General features: G+C 37.4%; 1 protein-coding gene and 1 long non-coding RNA gene across 10 annotated transcripts in view; one reads left to right on the top strand and one right to left on the bottom strand.

Annotated features, from left to right (window-relative positions):
* Positions 1-1001: 1001 nt before the first annotated feature.
* tmprss2 (transmembrane serine protease 2) overlaps positions 1002-22347 on the bottom strand; it is a 36699-nt gene continuing 15353 nt past the window's right edge. For 3 of the 5 annotated variants that reach the window (XM_077547493.1, XM_077547491.1, XM_077547492.1), the window contains 7 exons: positions 19811-19851; positions 18520-18691; positions 18251-18426; positions 18073-18168; positions 17813-17955; positions 17578-17730; positions 4602-5145 (listed from right to left, as the gene is read on the bottom strand). In XM_077547493.1, coding sequence (XP_077403619.1) covers positions 4729-5145; positions 17578-17730; positions 17813-17955; positions 18073-18168; positions 18251-18426; positions 18520-18691; positions 19811-19851 — 1198 coding nt within the window. In that variant the 3' untranslated portion in view covers positions 4602-4728. Of the gene's footprint in view, positions 1454-1636; positions 1663-4601; positions 5146-17577; positions 17731-17812; positions 17956-18072; positions 18169-18250; positions 18427-18519; positions 18692-19810; positions 19852-22347 lie in introns of those variants that run through there. The other 2 variants (XM_077547495.1, XM_077547494.1) reach the window with 2 other exon arrangements.
* LOC144036678 (uncharacterized) lies at positions 6476-15640 on the top strand. Of its 5 annotated transcripts, none has more exons than XR_013288693.1 (9): positions 6476-8191; positions 8797-8940; positions 9032-9180; positions 9583-9645; positions 10726-10779; positions 11856-11909; positions 12988-13041; positions 14002-14067; positions 15435-15640. It is a non-coding gene; the product is annotated as an uncharacterized LOC144036678 (long non-coding RNA). The 5 variants fall into 5 exon arrangements; XR_013288692.1 differs by adding an exon at positions 15277-15330 and having other exon boundaries at positions 6476-8940; XR_013288691.1 differs by having other exon boundaries at positions 6476-8940.

The following is a 22347-nucleotide window of genomic DNA, read 5'->3' as shown; positions in this document are numbered from 1 at the left end:
CCAACGTTTTCTTGCTTCCTCACCTTCCGAACCATGGATTCATTGATGTGGAATTATCTCGCGGCTGCTCTATTCCTATGTACAACCGCGTAACTGATAGATTGCAGTTTAAATTGTGCCTTATAAGCATGTCTCGAGTCATCTCCACGGATAGCGCCCGGTCGCTACACATCGCCAAATGGGTGGGGTTCAAACGGGGTAAACGAAATGAACTACAGGAGACAGGAGGTCACACTGCAGTCTGGCAATTCATTTGATCTGTTTTTATTCACATTCTCGTTCCATCTCCAATACATGCAGCGACAACTCTCTTCTGCCTTCACCCCCCCTCCAAACAAAAAACAAACTAAACCCAAACTATGACAGAAGTAGTGCTGTGATTATTAACTATTTTTTAAGATTTGATGAATCTATTGATTAGTCAATCGATTAATCGATTAATCAGATTCATTTTAATTCATTTCAATTTATATTTGCAGATCGCTGCAAAAATTCTGGCTGGTATGAAGTGGACTGGAAACGATGTGCCTTAACCTTCAATGCAATACCAGGACCCAGGGGTGCTGCAGCAGACGTGGATTCAGCAGAGCCAGCTGACTTCCTGGAGCTGTACTTCACGGATAAGCTTCTTCAAAACATTGTGGATCAGACCAACACTTATGCACGCCAATTTATGCAGGTACTGTCTGACAGTTTTCCACATAACAGGATTCATTCCTGGAAACCTGTGTCCATCTCTGAACTTAAAATATTTTTGGGATTTATGTTTCTTACTGGATACATCAAAAAGCCAAGCATTCAGATGTACTGGACTACAGAAGAGATTGAGACCACACTCTATTTTAGCAGAGCTATGTTAAGAAACAGGTACCAGCTCATCTGGCGTTTCCTCCATTTCAGTAATGATGAGTCACAAAATACTGATGACAAACTTCACAAAATCCACTACATTGTGGACAAATTCAAGGAAATGTGGCGCGGCATAATATAAGGGTTTTAGTCATCGCATGGCAGGACAAATGGCTGTTGAGGATGGTGACAACTGACAACCTGTCACCATGATAAAATGGAGACAATCGAGGTGTGGCTAAAAAAAAAGACTTCCTCACCAGAAACCGTGTGTTTTGGCTTACAATGCCTCCATGAATGGTGTGGATTAATTGGACCAAAACATTTCCTACCACCGATTCACAAGAAAAACATTGAAATGGTACAAGAATTTGTTGTCCAGATGATTCAACTGTGCATGTACAATGCCTATATCATTTATAGAACAAAAAACCCAGACAAATGCCAGCAATATTTGCAGTTCATCCAGAAGGTAGTGAGATCCTGCATGTGAGGGTGCGTGGGGAGGTGGATGAAGCAAAGGTGAGGAGGGGCATGAGAACTTGGAGGAAATTCTTATAAGATTCTTTGATCACTCCTCGAGTCTCCTGACAACTTCACGACTCTATAAAAAAATAGAACTTGGAGGAAATGAGACACAACACCAGGTCACCATTCCATGATCCAGAAAGTAGGCTAGATGGGAATTTGGCAAAGCACGTGCTTGATTACGTGCCCCCTACCCCCAAAAACAAAAAGCCAGAGAGGAGGGTCTGTGTGCGAAGGGGGAAATCGAAGGGAAACAAACCTGTGGTGCAGATCCTGCGCTGTCCTCTTGCACGCAGAGGAATGTTTCACAGCATACCACACCAAAAAGAAATATAGTTAAAACTCTTGTAAATAGTAACACACACACACACACAGACACCTGTAAATAGTTTGTAAATAGTTTGTCAAATTGTTAGTAAAACTGCTACTGTTCTGTTACTGTTCACTGTGAATAAATTGTTTTTTTGCCATCAAAAACACTTTTTTATTGTGTTTTATAGAAGAAAAGAACTCTTCAGGTGTTTGTGGTGTCACAAAAGGGGTTGGGGAAGTGTCAAAATCACTGATGTGCATGAAATACATCTTTTCACAAAAAAGCTAATTTTCTCAGAATTTTGCTCTATAATAGGGGATTCGACTGAAACCAACTCATTTTCTTTTTTCTTTTTTCTTTTTTTTTTTTACCTGTAAAAAAAAAAAACTCATTTTCTATGGCGAATAACTGAAAAGCGGAACAAGGTAGAAAAAAACTTTTTTTTCCTGGTGAAAGATGAGAGTCCAATCTTTCATTTGGTTGTCTGTTCTGTGGGCCTTGAAACATCAGCCAAAATGCTCTAAATTAGCTGGCACTGTGAGGGTGAGCTTTTCTAAAAATAAAAATAAAAGGCTGGCATTCAAAGACTTAAAATGTCGATTAATTTGATAATCGATTACTTGTCAATTAATCGCTTAATTTTGACAGCCGTAGACGGAAGCATACAGCAAAACTAACCAACCCAAACCATGACCGTACCCCCCCCCCCTCCTCATGGGACAGATCTCAGACATCCCGCAAGGGAGAAAACAAAAGCAGTCCAACACTAAGCATGCGGGAGGGGGCCGAGAGGCCAGCTGCTTTCATGGAGACGGGACTGCTGCCGTGGAGCCATGACTGGAGCCTGCTGCTTCCGATGAGCAGGGACTGGAGCCTGCTTTTGTTGATGAGCAAGGACGGGTGCATTATCAGCCTGCCACCATAGGGATTGGGGAACACCACAGACACCAGGGACCGAGAAGTGATGGAACGGGACTATATGAGTGCTGTGGGGATCAGACTAAAAAGTGGTGGTGGTGGATGGGACACGGAACTACGAGGGCGACAAGAGGACCAGGAATGGGGAGATGAACATGGGAGAACGGAAAACCTGTCACTCACACTTAAAAAAAAACATTTTCAGGGCATTCAATCTCTTCGGGGTCGGGGTCTACAAGAGAGGGATGAGGTGAATATCGGGACACACTATGAGGGGTGAAGGGAAAAGAGTGGTCTGAAACAATCATCTAACTCAGGGTCGGAGTCAAACTCAAGTTCAGTGAGGCGGTTAACTAAATCTTTTAGCAATGTTAAGTATTGTGAAGTCAGGATCAATTAAAGCGTGGCGTGACAGAACAGTGGCAAAGCAGAGTGGGAGACAGAGGATGAGGAAAAAACGGACAGAAAACTAGAACCTACGTGGTTGGTCTGAACGTGTGCATCATTGCCATCTCTACCCAAAGCTTATACACGAGGTCGCTTCAAATCTTGGGGGCAGGGCTCCTCTGCCCTTTGAATTAACAGAACTCATTTGGGAACAGCGTGATCTTGAGTAGGCTACTCAACACGCCAAAGTATCCTGTTCTTCCCACACATCATTTGATCACTTAAGGCACAACAAGAAAAGACCTGTAGTTGATAGACAGTTTCGCCCAGTTAGAGTTGATGCAACAAGGGTCCTCACACTAAGCAGGCAGCAATTGCAATGAGTGGCTAATTGTGGCATCTGTGTAGTCATTAAAATGGGGTCATTGCATTATCACGGGCCCGTTGATTGGTACAAGCAGATACCAAATGCTGGCTCCATTATTGAGCATCTGCCAATTAGTGAGCCGAGTTCTATGAGCAGTGATGAGACACACAGGCTGGCGGAGGGAAAACAAAAGAAAGCAGAAGAGATGCTGTCATCAAGAAAATAAATTCTTATATTCATGAACTAAAATACGACGACGTATTAGGGCCACATATATATGTATTTTTTTTCAGGGTGGGTGAGTAATATTCCGAGAAAAAAAACTCAGAAATTTACGACGAATACGCGTAGCGTAGCTATAGTCTAATGTGAGGATTCATTAGTGGTTAATGGGACACTGTTTATAAAATGAAAAGGCAGGAAGGAGACAAATTTATTCTTAATTTAGACTTTACTTGTCATTCGCGGCAGCCAGAGCAACAATATTTCCTGATCCTCTATTAGCTGACACAGGGGAGGGAAAATGGCTTACTGGACTCAACTTGGCCATTTTCACTTGGGGATGAACTCATCTTATTGCCAGCTGTTGACACTGAGATTGTACATTTTACACTGTTAGACAAAATGTACAGTGACTAATTTACATTGTGGCATTTCATCATGAAAAAAAAACATTTACACAAATGTGAGAGGTGTACCACTTTTCCTGAGATACTATCTGATACACTCAAATGAAATACATAAATATTAGGGACATTAGTATGATATAAGAAAAGGAACATACTTACTACATACATGATTCACCTGAATCAGCTGTTCACACAATGAACTCAGACTGAGCTCTAAATAGGCATTTGAGTATTCAAGCTCATTTAAAATGACTTGTTCCTTTGTGCAAAAAAGTATTTATGTACATTTGTTCAAATAGAAACATAATGTGTTTACCAATTTTTCCATGACAAAGTGCAATGTTTTTGTATTAATTAGGAACGCCAAGCAAAGGATGAGGTGTTTTACTGTTCACTAGCATTTTGTAAGGAAAATCGATCCAATTAATTAGTAAACAATAATTATTAATTATTAAATAAATAATCAATTGAATCATTAATTGAAGGAGACTCAAACTTAATATTTAAATAAATTTTGAATCAGAACCTGCGGAGCACCAAATCTATTTTTTTTTATAGTTTTATCAGGATAACAGATGAGAGAGAACCTTGTAGAATCAGTCATTAAAATTAAAATTTTTACGATTTTGTGAGTTCTTTGTTCAGCTTAGAGGTTACTATAAATTGATGAAACATACACACAGTAAACAATCAGGTTTTTGATTTTGTGTACATTTATTTTCTAATCTATTTGGAACTTAAAAGAAGAAAAACTCTACTGTGATAGGAAATACAACTAAAAGAACTAAAATGATAAAATAATCAAAGAAAAACAAAAACAGGAAAAGAGAAACGTCATAAGCAAGGTGATGGAATTTCCTAATCAGTCGAACATGGGACCCAACATTAAACCTATTGCTTGCATCAATTTGTACAATCTGGTTAATGTTCGCAAAGTTTAACTTAGAGATGGTCTCGTGGTAGCCCGAGAAGCGCAGACCTTTCCTTAGATCAGGGGTTCGGCCAAGCCCATTCTTTGAAGAAGAAGATGGAGGGAGGGAGTGAGGGAGAGAGAGAAAAAGAGCGCGCGATTCACGGTGAACCTGCGGCGCCACTGTGAGCACTGCGGTCCGTTTAGCCTTTGCAGGGACCCAAAGCAGTGTTTTTCGCTGCACCTGTCACAAAAGTGATCGCATCTGTGAGTTGTCGCATGTATTGGTCACATGAGCTGTGTGCTGGTGGTCACGCTAGCCGTGGGCTAGCCCTTTTTCTTGCAGCTGCGCCCGAAAGCCAGAGAGCAGAGCAGGGGAGCCAGTAGCCAGGTAAGCGTCCAGAGGGAATGGGAGCAAAGAGGCCAAAAGAAAGGCTACCTTCACATTGCAGGCAAATGCGACCCAGATCGCATTATTTTGCCCAAATGTGACCTGTATCTGACTTTTTTATGTCAGTCGGAACGGCTCAATTACGATTTTTTCATATCCGACCTGGGTCAGTTTCATATGTGGTCATAGATTGGATACGTATCCGAATTTTTGCAATGCAACCGCAGTCTGAACGGCCAGGTCCCATATATCCGACCTCAACGTCATCACCAGTCCAATATGCGCTCCGCGTGGGCGGGGGCATTAAGCTTGATTTATGCTCGATGCTTCCGCGAGGTCCTCATAGCTCGGGAGATGTACGTGAATCGGCAAAGTTATTTCGAGTAACAGTTGTGACTTTATATTTGACTTTAATTTAATCCCACTTGAAACATGAAGTATAAAGATAACATTTGTGGTGGTGAAATTTGTAATTTAGCCATTCAGACGTCTCATTTATTACGCGCGGCTATGACGTGACATCATCACTAGCCACAGCGTTGAGTGACGTTGTATCTTCTTCTGCGCATGCGGGTCACTTTGCGGATAGATTACGTCCACACAGCAGACCAGAATGAGGTCGCAATTAATAGGTAATGTGAACGCTTACTCCAAAAAATCGTTTTTCACCAAAAAATCGGAATTGAGCATTAACACCTGCAGTGTGAAGGTAACCAAAGATTACAAGCAGGAAGCTTGCATTTATAGTGGGGGCTCGGTCACCTACTCACCAGGGGCCCACTTCTCGGATTTCCCTGGATTAGACTGGAAATGTACTTGGTGTGAATTTTGGTAAAGAATGATCATATTAAATTTGGATCCCATGTTAACCTAGTTAAGGTAAGTTAAGGTTATTCAATTAATGTAACACGTACAGTTGAACACATCAAAGGAAATGTAACCTATCTTACAACTGTCAAAACATTGCAATGGAACATTTTCATGACACTTCATGGAGTCAACATTTAAAAAAATATATATAAAAAAAAAAAAGGCAAACACATAACATATCATAATTCATTGTTCTGTTGCAAAATAAGTCTGGTTTCTGGAATTTTTTAATTACCTTTTTGTGTGTGTCAATCTTCTCCCTTCAGGCTGGGTGGGGCTGGAGGTGTGTGTGTGTGTGTGTGTGTGTGTGCGTGTGTGTGTGTGTGTGTGTTTGCCTTTGTGTATTATGAGGACATTTCACCTGAATACATGCCGTGCTGCGAGGACATTTTGAATTATGAGGACACAGCCCATGTCCTCATAATTATTTCAATGCAGAAGTGCTTCTAGGGCTGTAGAAGGCTTAAATCCAAAGTTTTAGCCAATGTCCTTGTAAAGCACAATTACGTGAATTTGTGTATTTTTGTGTATTTGATGGCGCCCCCTGTAGGAAGGTCCTTGTAATGCACCACTTCATGAATAATTCACACCAGTGTATATTTCACAGCATTTGATTGGCTGACCATCACCTGTCCCCACAATTACGCACGTCTCCATAATTCAGTTTTTTCTCAAAATGCTGTGTATTGTGAATGTTTGTCTGTAGACACAGAGCCTTATTTTTTTTGCAGCCACCAATTCCTAAGTAAATAATTAAATAATGAAATACCCTATGACATTTAATTATATATTTCAGTATTTAATTATTTCAGTGGTTGTTTATTTAAAAATGTACAATGGTTAACAGCAGAGACAGAGAAACTGTCAGTGCAGTACATTGATTCATCATTTAACATCCCACCCTACCTTTACAGTATAACATCTTTCTGTACACCAGTGGCCAAATGTTTTGAGAATGACATTGATTTTCTAAAAATCTGCAGTGCTGACTTATTATTGTTTTTTTATGATGGCAATTTGCATGTACATGTACTCCAGAATGTTATAGTGATTAGATGAATTGCAAAGTCCCTATTTGCCATGAAAATTAAAGTAATTTCCTTTAGTGACCTTACAAACTTTAAGTGAAGAAGGCTTCAGGGCACCCAAGAAAATCCAGCAAATGCCAGGACTATCTCCCAAAGTTGATTCAGCTGCGGGGATAAGGACATCACCACCAGTGTAGAGCTTGCTCAGGAATGGCAGTAAGCAGGTATGAGTCCATCTACACCCATGGTGAGGGAGTAAGACTTTTGGAGGATGGCCTGGTGTGACCAGTGAAAAAGGGATTCCATAAACACAGACCAAAATAAGGAAAAAAGAGTTAAAGTTATTTTCTCTGATTAACCCCCTTTCCAACTGTTTGGGGCATCCGGAAAAATGCTTGTCTGGAGAAGAAAAGGTGAGCGCTACCATCAGTCCTGCTTCATGCCAACAGTAAAGCATCATGTGACCATTCATTTGCAGGGTTAATTCTAAGCCAAGTTACTGGGCTCGCTCACAATTTTGCCAAAAAACACATGCATCCATTACTAAAGTATAGTACCAAAACATCCTCGGACAGCAACTGTGTGACAGCAGCAAGGTTATTTTATTTACTAAAGCAAAAAAACATTTTCGTTAATGAAAAAAATAATAATAACTTTTTAAAAAAACAAACTGAAATCACATTAAACGATTACAAAATTATCTATAATTCTAGCAATAATATCCTTTGTTTTCGTCTGTGGTAATTAATTTAGTATATGAGCCTTTCGGGTTAATTTTAAATGTGATCTATTTTTTTTTAATTGACACTGTAAATCATAGAACAATAGCCACTCTTATCAACAAAGTTCATAATCCAACACTGAACCAATTTGTTGATTTAAATGTGATTTATTATATTGCCCGGAGTACGGAAGTGACGTCATCTAGCAGCCCCGATAGAGAACCGCCCCGGCTCTAATTACTTCACGAGACGTGATGGCAGTGTAGCTGTGCTAATGAGGTAGGTTTGAAGCTTGAATTTTTCCTCCAGAAACTTGTTTATTTTAATGTTGGTCGCTTGTGTACATTGCTGAAAATGATTTATAATGCAAGTCCAGTGTAAGTGCAGCTAAGCTAACGTTAGCATACCTAACCATCTGTTGATTATGATGGTTGCAGCAAATTATTTATAATTGCTACGCTTTTGTTAGTGACGGTTAGCTCAGTTAGCATAGCAGAGCTAACCGTCTGTTGAGTAAGATAAATGCTAATTGAAATTTTTAAGAGGAAAGCAATAACAGGCTGGTTTGATAGGCTGGTTTATGATGTGAAAATATACAATGGTTTAGTATTACCAGTACAGTATAAATGAAGTATTGGTAAATTGCTGCATTTGTGTTTACTTAAATTTGTTCTTTAAATAGAAATATTTAAGTAAAGTCTGTTAGTGTTCATTACATTTAATTTATGCAAATATTTAGCAGAGCTGTGCTATCCACTGTATTTTATTTTCGTTGGCACATTTACTGCACACTGCACAGGATATTATGGTCCACAGAAAGTCAACTTCAAAACATCTGCACCAAGTTACCTATCAAACTGATTGAAACTAATTTTTTTCTATAGCTTTAGATCATTATCTTCAGTGAGATATGTCAGTCATGAGGCCACAGAGGGCAAAAGTTAAACCCAAAGAAGAGGTAGCATATTTTTCATCCTTAGGTAAAGACAAGGATGGCTTCACCATAAAATATATTAATTCATTCAAAGGTGAGTATTGGTAAAAGATTCTTTAGTATGGGCCTAGTTTTCATTACTGTTATAATGAAATATTTCCGTTGTATCCCTTTTTCTTTGTAAGGTTGAGGAGTGTTCAGTTCCTGCTCCTTTCAGAAGGGAGTCTTTCCTACTGAATATCGAGGAGTAGTTATGTGAAAACAGGCTGAGAGTGTATCATGATGCCCAGAAGGTTTTCATGTTTGAATTTCACTACAATGGAAAAACACTATGGTATGTTTATATGGTGTGTTGTCACACTTAATTTTGTTTTTTTTGGGGGTGGGGGGGTTATCGTGCAAGGTTTGACAAAACATAAAAGATTAATTATAACTCAAAAGCAAAAGTACATTCTTTTCTCAATATAATTTTTTTTGTTTTTATTTCATTTTTTTTACAATATTGTGACTTATTTTTTTATTTTACTTTTACAGTTATCGTGAGTATCGCTAACCTCACAATATCATGTTGATTATCATATCGTGATTGCTTATCATGACATTTGGATATTGCTTCATACATGTGACATACTAGAATTACTGGTCGCACATTCATGATTACATGAAATTACAGTTTAGCAGTCTAGTCTTAGTAAGAATTTAATTGTATTGGTATTTTTCTATTCATCTACCCCAGGTTTCCACTGAAGCACAACCTGATGAAGACACCGCTATCACAGACTGCGCCAAAGTTGACCAGGTGACTAGATTTCTTTTTGAATGTTGTTGAAATCAGTTTTCAGAAGCAAGACATTAGTGGAGGGTGGAGATACTAGGGCTGCACAATATGTGGAAAATATCTTGGCGCACGAATGGCTCATGCAATATGTGTATTGCAAAGACGTGCAACAAATGAATATTGGATTGTTTGTATACTTTAGTCTGAGGCTAAGCGATATGGCCAAAAAATAAAATAAAAAGTCTTTTAAACCAACCATCCAGCATTCTGCCACCACTTGTGCAAAATTACAACTCACAATAACATCTGGATGTAACAGAACATTATAACAGCTTTTAATAATCCAGAAGACAAAATACATTTCACGATTTAGCAAATTTTCAACGATTCAATTTGAATTTAATTTATTCAATTAATTTGATTTATTGCCAGGCCCTACTTGAGTCTGATTTTGACCAATCAGAGACAACCTTAATTGCGCATCGCCATACAAGAGAATTGTATCGAGGAGCATTACTAACAAAAAAAAAACTTATTTGGATAAGACTAGATCAAAATGAGCATGATTATTTTTCCGCACGTACGTGTATTTCTTTAATTAGATTATGAAGATATATATATTCGGTCCATGTTTAATGTCAAAATAATCTCCATCACTGTATAAAACACCCATGTCACATGTTTTGTCAATACTGTGCAGCCCTCGCAAGATACACAGTCCTCACAATGTCGTAGTTGTGAATAACTGACACTCTGAGGACAGTGTATTTATACACTGTGAGTTTAAAATACGTTTTGAGGGCTTGGAGTTACACATACAGTCCTCACAATTCATACTCTGGTCAGGTATGGACACTCTGAGGACTGTGTATTTTCTTATTTATGTGTCATTGTGAAAAATAGACGTCAGCAATTTACACAAACCTGTAGTGCAGACAGATTTATTTATTCATTTTTGTAATGGCAAATAAAATGAGTTTGCATTCACATTACTTTAACCTATTCATTGTTCTGTATGTACTGTAACTGTGTAAATGCACAGGTACAGTCATGTTACTAAGAATTGAATTTTATATGTATTTTTCTCTTCATGTGTACCAGGTTTCAACTGACGCACAACCTGAAGACATAGCTGTCACAGACCAAGTTGACCAGGTGACTAGATTTCTTTTTGAATGTTGATGTTGAAATACGTTTTTCAGAAGCAAGACGTTGCACAATATATAAAAAAAAGATCTTGTCGCACGAATGGCTCATGCAATGTCTGTTGCAAAGACATGCAACAAATGAATATTGTATTGTATACTTTAGTCTGACTTTGACCAATCAGAGACTACCTTAATTTCGCATCGCCATACAAGAGAACCGTATCGAGGGGCATTACTAAAAAAAACTAACTTATTTGTATAAGACTAGATCACAATAAGCATGATTATTTTTCCGCATTAACGTGTATTTCTTTCTTTGGATTATAAAGATCTCTCTATCTTTATCTTTATGTCTATATATCTATATATCTGTCTCTCTATCTATATATATATGTATATTTGTGTATATATATATATATATATATATATATATATATATATATATATATATATTTGTGTATATATATATATATGTATATTTGTGTATATATATATTTGTGTATATATATATATATGTATATTTGTGTATATATATATATATATATATTTGTGTATATATATATATATACTGTATATATAGAGTATGTATGTATACAGTATATGTATAGATCTTTTTTTAGGTCCGTGTTAAATGTTTAATCTCCATCACAGTATAAAACACCCATGTCGCATGTCAATACTGTGTAGCCCTCGCAGATACACAGTCCTCACAATGTCGTAGTTGTGAATAACTGACACTCTGAGGACAGTGTATTTATACACTGCGAATGTAAAATAAGTTTTCAGGGGTTTGGAGTTACAGATACAGTCCTCACAATTCATACTCTGGTCAGGTATGGACACTTTGAGGACTGTGTATTTTCTATTAATTGTTTCATTGTGAAAAATAGACGTCACCAATTTACACAAACCACTAGTGCTGACGGATTATTTATTTTTGTAATGGCAAATAAAATGAGTTTGCATTCACATTACTTTAACCTATTCATTGTTCTGTATGTACTGTAACTGTGTAAATGCACAGGTACAGTCATGTTACTAAGAATTGAATTTTATATGTATTTTTCTCTTCATGTGTACCAGGTTTCAACTGACGCACAACCTGAAGACATAGCTGTCACAGACCAAGTTGACCAGGTGACTAGATTTCTTTTTGAATGTTGATGTTGAAATACGTTTTTCAGAAGCAAGACGTTGCACAATATATAAAAAAAAGATCTTGTCGCACGAATGGCTCATGCAATATGTCTGTTGCAAAGACATGCAACAAATGAATATTGTATTGTATACTTTAGTCTGACTTTGACCAATCAGAGACTACCTTAATTGCGCATCGCCATACAAGAGAACCGTATCGAGGGGCATTACTAAAAAAAAACTAACTTATTTGTATAAGACTAGATCACAATAAGCATGATTATTTTTCCGCATTAACGTGTATTTCTTTCTTTGGATTATAAAGATCTCTCTATCTTTATCTTTATGTCTATATATCTATATATCTGTCTCTCTATCTATATATATATGTATATTTGTGTATATATATATATATATATATATATATATATATATATATATATATATTTGTGTGTGTGTATATATATATATATATACATATATATATATATATATATATATATATATATATATATATATATATATATATTTGTGTATATATATTTGTGTATATATATATATACTGTATATATAGAGTATGTATGTATACAGTATATGTATAGATCTTTTTTTTAGGTCCGTGTTAAATGTTTAATCTCCATCACAGTATAAAACACCCATGTCGCATGTCAATACTGTGTAGCCCTCGCAGATACACAGTCCTCACAATGTCGTAGTTGTGAATAACTGACACTCTGAGGACAGTGTATTTATACACTGCGAATGTAAAATAAGTTTTCAGGGGTTTGGAGTTACAGATACAGTCCTCACAATTCATACTCTGGTCAGGTATGGACACTTTGAGGACTGTGTATTTTCTATTAATTGTTTCATTGTGAAAAATAGACGTCACCAATTTACACAAACCACTAGTGCTGACGGATTATTTATTTTTGTAATGGCAAATAAAATGTGTTTGCATTCACAATACTTTAACCTATTCATTGTTCTTTATGTACTGTAACTGTGTAAATGCACAGGTACAGTCGTGTTACTAAGAATTGAATTTTATATGTATTTTTCTCTTCATGTGTACCAGGTTTCAACTGACGCACAACCTGAAGACATAGCTGTCACAGACCAAGTTGACCAGGTGACTAGATTTGTTTTTGAATGTTGATGTTGAAATACATTTTTCAGAAGCAAGACGTTGGCACAATATATAAAAAAATATCTTGTCGCACGAATGGCTCATGCAATATGTGTATTGCAAAGACAAGCAACAAATGAATATTGCATTGTATACTTTAGTCTGACTTTGACCAATCAGAGACTACCTGAATTGCGCATCGCCATACGAGAGAACCGTATCGAGGGGCATTACTAACAAAAAATAACTTAATTGGATAAGATTAGATCACAATGAGCATGCTTATTTTTCCGCATTAACATGCATTTCTTTCTTTGGATTATAAAGATCTCTTTATCTTTATCTCTATCTTTATTTTCTATATCTATCTGTCTTGCTCAGTCCATCTCGCTATGTCTGTCTGTCCGTCTCGCTATGTATACAGTATATATATCTATATGTATGTGTATATATATATGTATATGGATAGATCTTTTTTTTTAGGTATGTGTTAAATGTTTAAATAATCTCCATCACTGTATAAAACACCCATGTCGCATGTTTTGTCAATACTGAGCAGCCCTCGCAGATACATTGTCCTCACAATGTCGTAGTTGTGAATAACTGACACTCTGAGGACAGTGTATTTATACACTGTGAGTGTAAAATAAGTTTTCAGGGCTTGGAGTTACACATACAGTCCTCACAATTCATACTCTGGTCAGGTATGGATTCTCTGAGGACTGTGTATTTTCTTGTTTTTGTTTCATTGTGAAAAATAGACGTCACCAATGTACACAAACCTGTAGTGCAGAAGGATTTATTTATTTATTTTTGTAATGGCAAATAAAATGAGTTTGCATTCACAATACTTTAACCTATTCATTGTTCTGTATGTACTGTAACTGTGTACATGCACAGGTACAGTCTTGTGTGTTACTAAGAATTGAATTTTATATGTATTTTTCTCTTCATGTGTACCAGGTTTGAACTGACGCACAACCTGAAGACATAGCTGAAGACGTAGCTGTCACAGACAAAGTTGACCAGGTGACGAGATTTCTTTTTGAATATTGATGTTGAAATCAGTTTTCAGAAGCAAGACGTTAGGAGTGAAGAGTGTAGAGTAGATGCTAGGGCTAAACTATATAACTAACAAATATAATCACAACAATTGTTTATGCAATGTGTATTGCCAAGACGTTAAAAATACTGTATCCAACAATACGCTTGTATGGGACTAAAATTTCTACAAGTCAACATTAAAAATATCTCAAATTCAAGATTTGTTGGCAGTTTGGTGATTTAGATTATGCACTGTAGTGATCTTTTTTTCCCATTAATTTATTTATGGTGGATTTTAGAGGTGAACTCGCTATAATTTTTTTATTTTTTTTTTAAACAGAAGTGTAAACATCAGGTAGTTTATTCACTTGTATCAAGCTTGGATAAATGTGCTTTATGTTTTGGACCTTTCGCTGCACTAGAATGGACTGGCATGATGGGTATTTTATCTTGTGTGTTATTTGTATCTGCAATGGATCTTTGTTTCACGCAACCAGGATTAATAGTGCAGGCATTTTCATTGAATGAATATAATTTAGTCAAGAGGATAAATTATGACCCATGTTTATACCGCTGTCTTTAGTTGCAAGCAGCAAAATGTTGAGCAATTGTCTCAATCTTAACGACTGTCTGACTCGGTAAAATAGAAAACGTCTACTGTAACTGAAGGACTGTATCACACAAGACCCGTTTTAGGGGCAATGCCATAGATTAAGCATATTAACTATCCCTCTTGTTAAATGCTTCATCTCATCTTTCGAATAAATGTGGTGACTAGATTTATAATAATCTTTAGTATATGCACAAACTTTAGGTTCTAAATGCTTTTCTAGTTTGCTCCAGCATCTGGCACATATCCCGTTGATTGCAAAAAAAAAAAAAAATGCAAAACTGCTTGATGATGAAGACCACCTATCTTTGGTAAATGAACTTTAGCACATTAGCCCATCAATGGCGGGAGCTACTTCTTCCGCGAGCGCTCAACACTTGTCTCAAGCTTCTACTTCGAGTGCATCACTAAGTAGCAGCGAAGTAAAGCTAGTAAATATTTATGACCACCCGCCAAAAGGAACTTTAACCCGCATCCGGCAGGTGTCAATTTTAGAGCCGCTGTATATATGCACATGTATGTGTGCGTCTACTGTATATATGGATATCATTGCTGTCCTGTGAAAAACATGTTTCCATTTTTAGGTCGCGGGCTGCTCTCCGGTAGCGATCCTTCTTGGCGGCACGGCTTGTATCACGGTGCGCTTTATAGTCTGGAAAATATGGTGGAAGTGTTTTTCACAGGACAGCGACAATATGTATGTCTGTATGTATGTAATAATTGTTTTTGTTTAAAAAATTAGGTTGCTGATGTATCCAGTTCAAGTGAGGATTCATCAGCAGAGGAATATGTTCCAGATTCTCACAGTACTTCAGACACTTCCTACATTGAACCTGTTTTTCAGAAATTCTGAAATCCGAAGGTATTCCAGTAATGAGCTATTAGAAAACTGCTCATCTTTAAGATGAGAGGTAGTCATGTTTTAAAGAATAAAATGTTCAATGTTCACTCTTTTGCATCTGGTTTCATGTCTAGCTTATCCATTACAAAGATGTGCTTGACCTAGATAACCTGGTCACATAAGAAGCATTGTTTTATTAACATACCAGTTTCAGTCTGTCCTAAAGTTGTAACATGGTGCTCAAGGATCAGGTATGACTTTGCATTTCACAGTATTGTTATGCACAACAATGCGACCTTATATCAGGTAAGTCATTACACATCAATGTCATTTCAGTTTGTGTAACGTCAGAATGCCAGAACTTTCAAGTCACTTCAGTGACATGGTTGCTGTGTGTTGTGTAAACTTTGTCCTTGTAATGTGAGTTGGTCCTCATAATTACCATTTTTGCCATGGGCGTGGCTTATTTAGCTCATTATCTATGTCCTCATAATTACTGTTTTTTCAGGTTTTTCTTTTTTTTGTGCGTTGAGTTTTTTAAAGTTTTGAAGTGAAATTTCCCTGGATGACCCCCAAAAAATTTTTGGGGTGCAAGTCCCATCTCTCTGGCATTAGCGGAAAGGGGTGTCCCCGTAATACACAATTAAACAGGTTTGGAAAAAATGTCCTCATAATACACAGAGGCAAACCTGTGTGTGTGTGTGTGTGTGTGTGTGAGTGTGTGTGTGTGTGTGCGTGTGTGTGTGTGTGTGTGTGTGTGTGACATCGATAACTATTTTCATTCCTAAAAGTGTTCTTACTGTAGTGGTACCCACAATTGTTTTATAGTGTATACTAGTGGTGCAACGGATCATCATTGATCCATGGTCGGTTCGGTTCAGGCCGCGGATTGGTTGGTGGGGGGGAGAAAACAAAAAAAAGTGTGCATTCAGTCGTTACCATTCTGACATGTCAAGGAAGCTGAAACATACTCAAATTAACACGCTAAGCCTAACTTCGAAATAACGTTTACATAATACAGTAATACATTGACGGCAATGCAAATAGCCTTAGTACACTTTTATTTTTAAATTGGCCCACTTCGTGGCGTGATGGCTAGCTTGACTTCCCTTTTAGACGTTACTTTATCGTAGTTGATTGACATTGTATTGTATTGTATTGTTTTGTATTAACCCTAACCCTAACCGGCCAACATCAACACAACGCTATCCCGAACTCATGCTCAATCGCTAATTTAGGATGCTAAGAAACTGCTAACTAATTACACCGCCATTGTATGATACGGCAGAAGTCTCCAACAAAAGCGGCTAGAGGCTAGCTGTTAGCATTAGCAACGAGTGTCTGGCTGCGAAGTAAGTTTGACAGCTGGTACCTGGCTTACTTCAATATTCTGGACCAATGCTACTTTGTAATTCACTCTCCATGTTTAAAGGAAGGGAATGTACCTTCAATCGCACGTTGAGATCTTTTCATTATTATTTAAAAAAAAAACACAAATAGAAGTCTGTCTTCACTTATTTTATAAAACACCTTTGCTCATTAAAAAATGAAAAACATTCAACTCAAAATGTCAAACTTAGCTGTTTAAATTATAGGAACACAACTTAAAGCCATTAATTCCTTGTTATTTTACACGCGGATCATGTAAAAATAAGAATGTTTCTGCCTCATATTGTTGTGTAAGTTGTGTTTCTAAATCTTAAACGGCTATATTAGACATTTTGAATTCTTTTTTTTTTTATTAAATGGGAAAACTGTTTTACAAAATAAATCAAGACAAAGGACAATTTATCTTTTTTTTTCCTGATCCAAAAAACGAGCCGAGCCGAACTGTGACTTTTGTGATCATTACACCACTAGTATATACACATGTATCTAAGGAAGTGACCATGGTGGACTATGTTACATGTTGCTGTTTCCCTTACATTTGATTCGATCCCAAAAAATTTACACAATTTAATTTAACTGTAGAAAAACTCCCGCTTGCTAATAATGTTCAGTCCTTAAAGGCTAATTTCATTACTGCTGCATTCAGTCACTTTACCTGCATCTGCCAGTATATCCAGTCAAGAAAGTGGGCTACATTGCCGTAGACCCCTGGCTTGTTCTTCAGAGCACAGCCAATCCCCCAGCTAGTGTCCCCTGCCAGCCACCACAGATCTGCCTCTTTGACCACCAAGGGCCCTCCACTGTCACCCTACAGCATACACGACAAGTTATGCCAAAACATGTAACGTCTGTGTGGTAGTGTGTGATAAAGGCAGGAAAGACAAAACCACCTGACATGAATCTACACCTCCGCTAAGTTTGCCAGCACAAATCATCGATTCTGTAACTGCCCCATTTAAGATTACAGGTTTGTTACACTCCTCTCTGCTGTAAATGGTCACCTCAGCCTGATTGAGCTTGTCTGGGGAAGGGCCTGAGGACAATTAAAGGATGGGATTTAAGGTACTGTATCTGGACCCTTACAGGGTTAATGCCACAGCCTCTCTCTCACACTTAAATAACTTTTTCTTAGAAAAAACGTTTGTCTTACCAGATGATCGCAAAGCTCCCCAACCTGTAATCCAAGCTGGATGCTCATCTGAAAATTTCATGCCGAAGTTTGGCAAGCACACTGGCTTTACTGTCCCTATTGGGTCAACAACTCATTTTGTCACCATGTATTGAAATGAATTAGACAAATCGAACAAAAATAATATTGCAGTATTTACGTGAAAAGGTCAAAGGTGTTCTAAGTTTCAGAAGTGCGATGTCGTAATCGTTAGTTTCAGAGTCATACTTCTCATGACTGATGATTTTGCGAACTTTGCTGCCGTAATCAGAGCTCATTTTAATCAAGCTTGTGTCACCAGAGTACACTGTCCACATTGATGGTCTGGAGAACGTTCTATTTGAGGAAAAATAGATTTACAAACTGAACTTTTTTCGCACACAATGGAACTATCAATTAGCAAGAGAAAAGATGAGGATAATAACTCACTTTTGGAAGCAGTGTGCAGCAGATACAATCCAGTACGGGCTGATAATGGAGCCTCCGCAAATGTGTCCTCGACCAGAAATCTGGAGACTGACCTGCCATGGCCAGACTCCATTTGAAGCCTCCGTACCACCTACAATGCGACTGTTGGGGATTGCAAGACTCTGTCCACAATCTTAAGACAGGAAAAAAGTGATTATTCGTTTGACATGTCACATGTTTGTCTCAGACATAAGCAATTTCAAACTGTACTTTTACCCCAAGGATAGGAATATCCGGTATTGAAAATAAGGTGGTTGTTTCACAATATATACTGACTGAAATATGTAAGCACACAGTAAAACTTTGTACTGTAAAATAATGGTAAAACACTGGCAGCTGGGTTGCCAGCTTGTAACTGTTGTTTTGCGAAACAATGATCAACTTTACAGTAAATTGCTGTGATTACTAATTTCACTGAATTACAGTATATTGCTGTATTTTCATTCTTGACAGTAAAATACTGGTAGCTGGGTTGACAGCTTGTTGCTGTTGTTTTACAGTCCTCAGCTCTTGTCAATTTAACAGAAAATTACTGTTATACCAGAATTCACCTAATTACAGTTTATTGCTGTATTTTCATTTTTGATAGAAAAATACTGGTAGCTGGGTTGACAGCTTGTATTACTGTTGTTTTACAGTCCTCAACTCTTGACAACTTAAAGAAAATTACTGTTAAACTAGAATTCCCCTAATTACAGTATTTTGCTGTATTTGCTTCTTCTTTTTTTTTTAAGTAAAATACCAGCAGAAAGATTGCCAGCATTTTACAGGCTTTTTCCCTGTATGTAAATTGTTACATAGAGCAACTTAAAATAATTGGGACAATGATTATTGTATGAAAAAATGTGCTCCAAGCTAGAATCAAACCCAGATCTTCCACATGCTAGTCATGCGCTTTAAAACCTGCACTATTGAGGACTTGGAAGTATCAGTGCCATTGTATGTAATTGTATTGAAACGTAGTGTGATGTTGGCCAATTGGAGCTGTGGACGTAAAGGTGGTTGGTGCCTGTTACCACATAAAGTCTGTATTCTGATAGCCTTGCTTTCGACCCCCTGGAACATGGCATGGGTAAAACTGGTAGTTTTATGAAAGATTTTAGGAAGATAACACATCTGCAGTATGTGTTCTGTAGACATTTCCTCATATTTATTGGTGTTACTTATGCAGCTGATCAATTTATATGCGCTTTTTGGCTAATTTAATATAGCTAAATTTGAGTAATATCGAAATGTAGTAGTAGTAGCTTACCCATACAGCGAAGCCCGACAAATCTCTCTTTGCAAATTTTACTGAAAAGGATAAGAATAAAAAAGTAGTTCAGTAATCATATCACACACATATATGTTACCATAGATCTCTTCAAATTTTACCATTTTCACCAAACATGCAAACTGATATTATTTCCATTTTCCAAGGTCTAAAATAACTAAATACTGTACACCAGTTATTTTGATCTTGGACGTTGGCTATGCCTGCCTCAAGCCATGTAGTTTTACTGTTGACGTTTACAAAAAAACACACACACACACACACACACACAAAACACCTGCAAAATTCGCCATAATATGTCCTAGTTTTCATTGTAGCTTCCCAGAGGTTGATGTGTTAAGTTGTACCAAAAGAAAGCTAATAAAATGTTCTTCCATATGGTAGTAAACACATAAACACCTGTGTAAATTGTAACTAATATTAATGCACAAACATACATATTTTTATGCTTGGAAAGGATGACATCATATGATACATAAAACTTTATCTAAAAAACTTTACTCTTAATGCGCATGTATCACATATCACTAATTACCTCTTCACATCAGATGATCAGTTAAAATTGATCTGTTAAGATTTCTGAACTGCTGACATCATGGCATCTGGAAGACAACTCCGCTGCGGGAAAGTGGTCAGCGATACAAGTGAATGGGATGAACCAACTGAGAAGAGAAGAAAGGTGGCAACTACTGTCACAAGTTCATTCAGTGATGTGTAGCTCATTGGGCAACCCAGCTCCAGCATCAGGGGCTCTCAACTTCCTACCAATTGCCAGGTGTTCCAGTATTTCCTGCATTTGAGGAATGAGAATCACTACAGTGACAATAGGTCTCTAGCCCATGATACAGTGGTTGTAGTATTGCCAATCTGGAATATGGCAAGGATTAAAACACTAACTTCGACCAAATGCAGCCAACCGCTTCATGATCCTCCGTGAAAAGTACAGGAAAAGTTTCAAAAACAAGGGAAGAGACAACAAACCAGAGGATGAGAAACAAAAAGTGGATGCAGTACTGTCATTCTGGAGTATGACAAGGATTAAAAGATGTTTGTCTGCAGTCACTGATGATAACATTCTCTCTTTTCTTTCTTCTCGGAAGCTGTTGGCTCTAGGCTTCTTCTCAAACACCTTGTCATAACCTGACGTGTGCCAGGCAAGTGGTCTGTTGGTCCAAGTCGAAATTGACGTCCTCTTCCTTGGCCTCCTTTGTGAGCAGCCTGTTGCTTCTTATCTCCTCCACATCATCTTTTGCTCCAATATCAAATATCTTGGCGAAGTCCTTCAGAAAGTGAGTTTGTTTCTCAACCTCTGGTTTGTTGTCTCTTCCCTTGTTTTTGACAATTTTCCTGTACTTTTCAGTCATCTTAAAGCGGTTGACTGCATTTGGTCTAGTTAGTGTTTTAATCCTTGCCATATTCCAGATTGGAAATACTACAACCACTATATCATGGGCTAGAGACCTATTGTCACTGTTGGGATTCTCATTCCTCAAATGCAGGAAATACTGGAACACCTGGCGATTGGTAGGAAGTTGAGAGCCCCTAATGTTGGAGCTGGGTTTCCCAATGAGATACACATCGCTGAATGACCCCGTGGCAGTAGTTGTCACCTTTCTTCTCTTCTCAGTTGGTTTATCCCGTTCACTTGTATCGTTGACCACTTTCCCGCTGTGTAGCGAGCGGTCTTCCAGATGCCATGATGTCAGCATATCTTAACAAATCAATCTTAACTGACCATCTGAAATGAAGATATAAAGCATAATTAGTGATAATATGTGATATGCAGTGCAGGCCAAAAGTTTGGACACACACACATCTCATTCAATGTGTTTGCTTTATTTTCATGACTCTTTACATTGTAGATTCTCACTGAAGGCATCAAAACTAAGAATGAACACATGTGAAGTTATGTACTTGACAAAAAAAAGGTGAAAAAACTGAAAACAAGTTTTATATTCTAGTTTCTTCAAAATAGCCACCGTTTGCTCTGATTACTGCACACTGTTGGAATTCTCACCTCTGGAAACTCCTTCAATACTCTTGGAAATGCATTTCAGGTGACTACTCTTGAAGCTCATCCGGGGAATGCCAAGCGTGTGCAAAAAAAAAAAAATCATCAGAGCAAAGAGTGACTATTTTGAAGAAACTAGAAAATAAAATCTACAATGTAAATAATTATGAAAATAAAGAAAATGCATTGCATGAAAAGGTGTGTCCAAACTTTTGACCTGTACTGTATGTGCATTAAAAGTAACACATTTTAGATAAATATAAATGTATCATATGATCCTTTCCAAGCATAAAAAATATCTATGTTGGTGCATTAAAATTCCTTAAAAATTTACACAGGTGTTCATATGTTTACTACCATATGCAAGAACATTTTATTAGCTTTTCATTTGGTACCACTAACAATGCTATAGCATCAACCTCTGGGAAGCTAGAACGAAAACTAGGACATAATATCCCGAATTTTGCAGCGTTTTTGAAAAATGTCAACAGTAAAACATGGTACT

The sequence above is a fragment of the Vanacampus margaritifer genome, chromosome 16 (genome assembly GCF_051991255.1).
Source record: "Vanacampus margaritifer isolate UIUO_Vmar chromosome 16, RoL_Vmar_1.0, whole genome shotgun sequence".
Classification (NCBI taxonomy): domain Eukaryota; kingdom Metazoa; phylum Chordata; class Actinopteri; order Syngnathiformes; family Syngnathidae; genus Vanacampus; species Vanacampus margaritifer.
Note: the sequence above shows the minus strand (reverse complement) of the source record. Positions and strands in the feature narration are given on the sequence as shown.